This window comes from Pyxicephalus adspersus, chromosome Z (genome assembly GCF_032062135.1).
Source record: "Pyxicephalus adspersus chromosome Z, UCB_Pads_2.0, whole genome shotgun sequence".
Taxonomy (NCBI): domain Eukaryota; kingdom Metazoa; phylum Chordata; class Amphibia; order Anura; family Pyxicephalidae; genus Pyxicephalus; species Pyxicephalus adspersus.
This window is the reverse complement of record NC_092871.1, coordinates 326,809-333,210: the sequence shown is the minus strand read 5'-3', so window position 1 is coordinate 333,210 and position 6,402 is coordinate 326,809. Positions and strand designations below refer to the sequence as shown.

Here is a 6,402-nt window from a genome sequence, read left to right as displayed (position 1 = left end):
TGAGAGCTGAGCCCATCCCAGAGAGACAGCTGGGGAGGAAGAGACATCCGCTGTATAGAGGAGGACAAGCCTATGAGACATCCTGCTGGAGGCTGGTTATAGGAGAGATGGAGAGACAGCTGAGGTCTTGCAGGGAATGAGATGTAATGGAGAGACCTCATTGTAAATCCTCATACTGTCTCTGATAGACTGCAGAAGAATGCTATGAGAGGGCCTGAAACACATCGCTATTTGTAGGAGAGAACGCAGGGGCCGGCACTGAGGGGCCACAATGTCTCACTGACCGGGTCTCATATACCCCCTGGGGCTGTCTCTTAAGGCCTGAAGATGTCTCGGGCTTCCACGGGCAGTGAGAGGATCAATGACACGGTGAGTGGTCTGAATGGCCCCATTTAATGCTGGGTGTCTATTTGGTGGGTGTCTATTTGCCGGGTGTCTATTTGGTGGGTGTCTATTTGTCGGGTGTCACAATGCTGGGTTTACGGCGGGTTTTGCAGCACATTCTGGGCACATTGATTGGGTGGCCCTCATTGGGCAGTGTATGGGGGCAATCATGGGCGAGGAAGGGGCAATTATCTTGGAATGGATCATCCTATTCATTGGTGATGAGGAGGTCACATGATGTTCCTAGAAAATGGAGGCCTCGGAGGGCACCGGTGCCAGCGGGGGGCAGCTATTGCCAAGGAGATTTACCCCCAGCCATGTGTGGCCCTGTGGGATTTGTGTGGAATTGCGATGAATTGTACGGAGGAAAGTCTTGTTTACCTCAAGTTGACATATCAATGAACATGGAGTGTGGAGGAGGCAGAAACGGGCAGATTTAATTAATAAGCAGAGGCGGATCTCATTACTGCAGATCGGGGGCCAGGGATTTGTGAACAGATTATTTTATTTATAGGATCGCACATTTCGGGAATTCATTCATCTAAAATGTTTTGTCTCTTCTTTTATTTGCTGTCCTCAGACTGGCTCCAGCCGCTCAGAGAAAGGCTCCGCCACTTCCTCCTGGCCGCCCCGCCCCCCTGGAGCCCGATCTAGGAGCTCCGCCCCTGAGGAGCCACATGTCGGCAACTACAGGCTTCTGAGAACCATTGGCAAGGGCAACTTTGCTAAAGTAAAATTGGCCAGACATGTCCTGACCGGAAGAGAGGTGAGAATGGGGTGACCCCAATGCTAGCTCTATGTACACATTGCTGATCCCAAGGGCTCATCCTACACCAGCCAATCAAACTCTCTTGTGATGTACTGGGCAATTTAATTGTCTGCTTACCAAAGATTGTTCCTTTCATGTTGTTTTATACCTGAGCCGGTACAGCCCCACAAAGTCCAGTATCTTTCCCTTTTTTACTGCAGTAGGAACATAAAATGGGGACTGGGGTGTTCTGGGTAATTCTTTCATTGTCCTCATGTCTCCCTGTCTCTACTACTTCTTTAGGTTGCTATAAAGATCATTGACAAGACTCAGCTGAACCCAAGCAGCTTGCAGAAGGTGAGTGAGCCATACAAGAAGTATAAGAGGAAGAGGGGTAAATTTAAGTTGTGTGTGCCCCATCGTGTTCTGGTCCATTTAATATTGGAAACCTGTCAATGGATGTGACTGGACCCAATAAACTGCTTACAGAGGGAGTTATTCATCAAGCTTTGTGAATGTTGAACCTATTCAAGCTGGGTGATTGATAGCCTGGCTGTAGATGTGCAAAGATTCGGTTCTGGGTTAGGTTCGGTTCGGTTTATGTTAGGTTCTGGGTTAGGTTCGGTTCGGTTTATGTTAGGTTCTGGGTTAGGTTCGGTTTGCACATAGACCTATAGTTTTTTAGTGGCCGGACTCTAAATGTGTACATAACCTTTGTCTATATAATGGGTTCTCAGCAAACTTCTATTGGAGTTAGGAAGACGGCATTCAATATGTCTCTCAAACTGAATAACTTGTGTACCCCTACTTACCCCTATTTCCAGGGATTTCAGGGTAAAACTAGCAGTTTTTACCCCTCTGGGGCTGTATAATCAGCCTCCCCACTTACTGGGGAATCTTTCTGATTCAAACTTCTCTGGAAATGTACAGTTGCTTTTCCTAATGACGAGGTTCTGGAGCCTCCATGAAGTTTTGGCCCCTAAAGCTGTACATGCAGCTCTTCTATTGCAGGAGTTGTTCCTAAATACCTTGGGGTATCCTGAACCCCCTTGAGCTCTAAATATCCCAATACCCCACTGCTGGGGGTTGTTTCTGCCTGGATTGCAGTAGTAGGTTTGTACTCAGAAAACTTCCTGTGCTGGGTGCTATAAGGTACATTGATCTCCCAGACTCCAGCACTCCCCAGTCATATCTTATGGAGATGGAGGGGGGGGGGGGGGGTTCTGTAGTTTGTTTAATGTTCCTGAGTAAGATACAATGAGGACCTTAGGACAAGAAGTGTTTTCCTGGCAGCATCACAGGGTGAAAAAAAGGGGAACCCAATGCAGCCACCATATCTGAGGACTGGTAAGCTGCAATTATTTCATGCTGGTTCCTGGGTTTAGATTCTCTACATATAGAATGAAAATGGAAATATCTGGCGATCTCCCAATCCCGAGGTCTTACAACTCGGAATCGTATTGTGTGAAAGTGAGATAAATAAAATTGTGCCAATGTGACACCGCAGATCCCTCAGGCTGCTCCCATTTTTACAGCTGGGATTCACTCTTCTCCTATCACATGAATGTGGGATTCACTCTTCTATCACACGAATGTGGGATTCACTCTTCTCCTATCTCACAAATGTGGGATTCACCCTTCTATCACTTTGGGATTCACCCTTCTTTCACAGGAATGTGGGATTCTCTCTGCCATGTTCCCCTGTATGATGCCCTCTTGCTGCTGCCCTGGTTTGTGTATTGCCCCACGGGCTTCCTCCTCTGGGGTATCACTGAACATCCCCCCCAGATACCCTGTTATTCCCCCGGATTCCCTCTGTTATTCCCCCGATCTTCCATAGTCAGTAAGGTTTCTCTGCACACATTTATGGGGACACCTCGGTCTACGTGTGACCCGGTCTGGGTTCTGACACCGGTCCGGTTTGTGTTTTGCAGACTATTTGTCGCTGTGTATAAAGCTGATTGTTGTGCCTTTCCTGTGTGTCGGGGAGTTGGATGAATTCCTGGCCCTGTGATTGGAGGGGGGAAGATGAGTGGAGGATATCTATGGGAGGGGAACTAATAGTACCAGCATGCCCCACCTCTAATGGCTGCACAGACATGTGATCCTTGGATCCTAAGTTCATTGGATATTACAATGTAATGCCGGGATTGGATGTTGTACCGAAAAGAGGACCTGTCATTCACTACTGCATGAATTCATTCCTGATGTCCCCGCTCTGCCCGTCCTTCCCATGGAGCCCCGCTCTGCCCGTCCTTCCCGTGGTGCCCCGCTCTGCCCGTCCTTCCCGTGGTGCCCCGCTCTGCCCGTCCTTCCCGTGGTCCCCCGCTCTGCCCGTCCTTCCCATGGAGCCCCGCATGGTGAGGATGGCATTATGGAGAGGGGTATTGGTTCTGGTTTTGTCTTTGGTTCCCCCTGGTTTTGTTGGATCATGTCTGGTGGGAATGGCTGCCTACCATGAAAGTGGTTTTCTTTCAGGTAATATGGGGGTGCAGCATGACTGTGAAGGATTATGAATGCTGACAGGATGGGCCCCTGAGATGCCGGGCCTTCCTCCATATTGGGGCCCATATGTGGCCTGATGGTAGGACTATTCCACATGATGTTTCTCCTCTGCAGATTCGGCTAGAGGTCAGGCGGTTAGGAGCAGAGCCCATGGCAGTGGTGTTGTACAGCGGATGGTGTTTTATTGGGAATTGTATTGATCTTGGCGTCACGGAGCGGCAGTCACATCAGTTCTGGTTCTGTGATCTGGCAGTGTTCTACAATAAATCCAATCCTTCTGATTGTTCTGAAATTCCTGGCACTTCCTGCATTTCTCTATCCTTCCTGTACAATATAAAGGGGGCTTCCTGTCCCCTCCCATTCACCATATGGCTGTCCCTGTGTTGGGACTACAATCCCCCCCCCCCCCCTCTTGCTCTGATATTCCTATAGATGGCATTGATCTGTGTGTGGGAATGGAATCGTCTGATTCCGTGGGATTCATCCTTTGCTGCCGTCGTCATTCACACTGCAGGGGGTCCCCGAGGTGGCCGCAGTCAGAAATCTCCCCACATGGGGTAAAGCGGAAGCTGCCCCAATGCATAATTTACACTGAGGAGTAACACAAGCATGCGCACAGTGAGAGGGGGCATAAACCAGAGAAGAATGGCTTCTATAGCATTGACATGCATGTCCGTGTCCCCTGGGATTCACTGTCATCATTCATCATTCAAAACATGGCACCCGATGAAATGGTGAAGAGGGAAATAAATACCCATCAATGTACCTGGGTGTGAATGGTGGGATCTGTTATTGAATGTATTAGGAATGTGTTTTTGGAGGGGGGGGGGGTGTAGCTGTCAGTAGCAGTGCAGATATGAAGGTAGGTTGGTGGTAAAGCTATGTGTGAGGGTTTATGGGTATCAGAGAGGGCAGGAGGTCTCTGTGGGCACAGCGGGCTCCTATGGGCCATTTTTGGCTGGCTATCTTTTACAATTGTTTTGGTTTCAGTAACCTCCAGCAGTGGGAGGGACATGGGTTTTGGGGTATAACCCCACATTCATTGTGACACCCTAATAATAGATATGAATGGGATGATTGTTCTTATCGTCTCCTCTCTTCTCTACAGGCGGAGAATCTTCTCCTGGACTCTGAGGCCAATATAAAGATTGCAGACTTTGGTTTCAGTAATGAGTTCACACCGGGGGGAAAGCTGGACACGTTTTGTGGCAGCCCCCCGTATGCTGCTCCAGAGCTCTTTCAGGGAAAGCGATATAATGGACCTGAGGTGGACGTCTGGAGCCTGGGGGTCATCCTCTACACCCTGGTCAGTGGGTCCCTTCCCTTTGATGGACAGAATCTTAAGGTAAGATGGGGGAAGTTTCCTTTTCCTGACCCTCTGTAAGGTTTTTATTGCGGTCTCTATTTGTCCTGTTGACCATTCAGAATTCATGGGACATTTGCTTAAACTGTGACCAGAACAGGAGAATTCCTCCAAACTCTTCCTGTTCTGGCGATTTTTCCTTTTTCTTATAAGGAAAGGGAGGCAAAACTCCCCCAGGGCTGTCTGTCCAGAATTTTTCATATAAAATATGGTTATTTCCTGCCTACAATATATTGAGTTTTATTAGGATTATTTAGAATAATTAAAAAAAATAGGAGATGAGATAAAAGAAAAGACAGAAAGATGGGAAGCAGAAAAACAATATATGTGGGGGGTGGGGGGGGGGTCTCTCATTGTTTGCTGATGGCGGAGTGGATTCATACACCTGGATCCTCCACAGTTCTCCCAGGTGTGATGATGCCGGATGTTATAATCTCATTAAGAGATTATGAATTGCATAAAAAAGAAAATAATTCTCACATAACAATATCATCAATAAAAGACTTCAAATGACAAATCTGTTATACTACATAATGACAGCCGGCCCATAGTGGAAATGTAAAAGTTGCTGTAGTCCATAGGGGGTGTGTAGGGGTGAGAGCTGAAGGGGTAAAGGATTAAAGGTTCTTTATTGCAGTACATGCCCCATCCTATTGTACTAAGCTGCTATCCGGTCCCTGTGGGTCTCTTTTTTTTTTTTTTTGTCTCTTAATGCAGGAGCTGCGGGAGAGAGTCCTCCGTGGTAAATATAGAATCCCCTTCTACATGAGCACAGACTGTGAGAGTGTCCTGCGGAGGTTTCTGGTGCTGAATCCTAGCAAGAGATGTACCCTGGAGGTAATGCTGCTCTGACCGTCTGTCTGCTGCCTCTGTCTCTGTGTCCCCCCCCCCACATAATGCCATTGTTCCCTTGTGTCTGTTTCCTGCAGAATGAAGGAGGGGAGTCTCGCTCTGACAGCACGCTCTCTCTTACCCGTGCCCGGGTGACCTCGGATGTTACCAATGGTGCCACGAAGTCATCATCGACGCACAGCAAAAACCAGCGCGGATACCAGAGACAGAGAAGGCACAGCGATTTCTGTGAGTGTCGCCGGATATCTGCTGGGATTGTGAATATCGAATATAATTTCATCTAAGTAACCTGTAACTGTTACACCCACAGGCGGCCCCGCTCCTATCCCCTCACAAGCCAAAAGGAGCCCCCCTGGGGTGGGGGATGATGGTGCTGTTGGGGAGCGTCTTGCCCCCAGGAGGGGCAGTGGATCTGTGAGTGGGGGTAGCAGGCCTCCCCCTCCTTCTAGCCCCATGGTTAGCCATGCACACAATCCCAACAAGTCCGAAATTCCCGAGCCACGTAAAGAGGCCCCGCCCACAACGGTAAGCAGCCAATCACATTTATTTC

The 6,402-nt window shown here is 48.6% G+C and overlaps 1 protein-coding gene across 1 annotated transcript in view; it reads left to right on the top strand.

Annotated features, from left to right (window-relative positions):
* Positions 1-6,402, top strand: part of MARK4 (microtubule affinity regulating kinase 4) — a gene marked incomplete in the record, with an annotated part of 11,989 nt that continues 5,587 nt past the window's right edge. Inside the window, 7 exon segments of the mRNA XM_072430623.1 lie at positions 1-369; positions 965-1,150; positions 1,436-1,489; positions 4,746-4,982; positions 5,718-5,837; positions 5,930-6,080; positions 6,163-6,377. Of these exon segments, the coding sequence (XP_072286724.1) occupies positions 328-369; positions 965-1,150; positions 1,436-1,489; positions 4,746-4,982; positions 5,718-5,837; positions 5,930-6,080; positions 6,163-6,377 (1,005 nt within the window).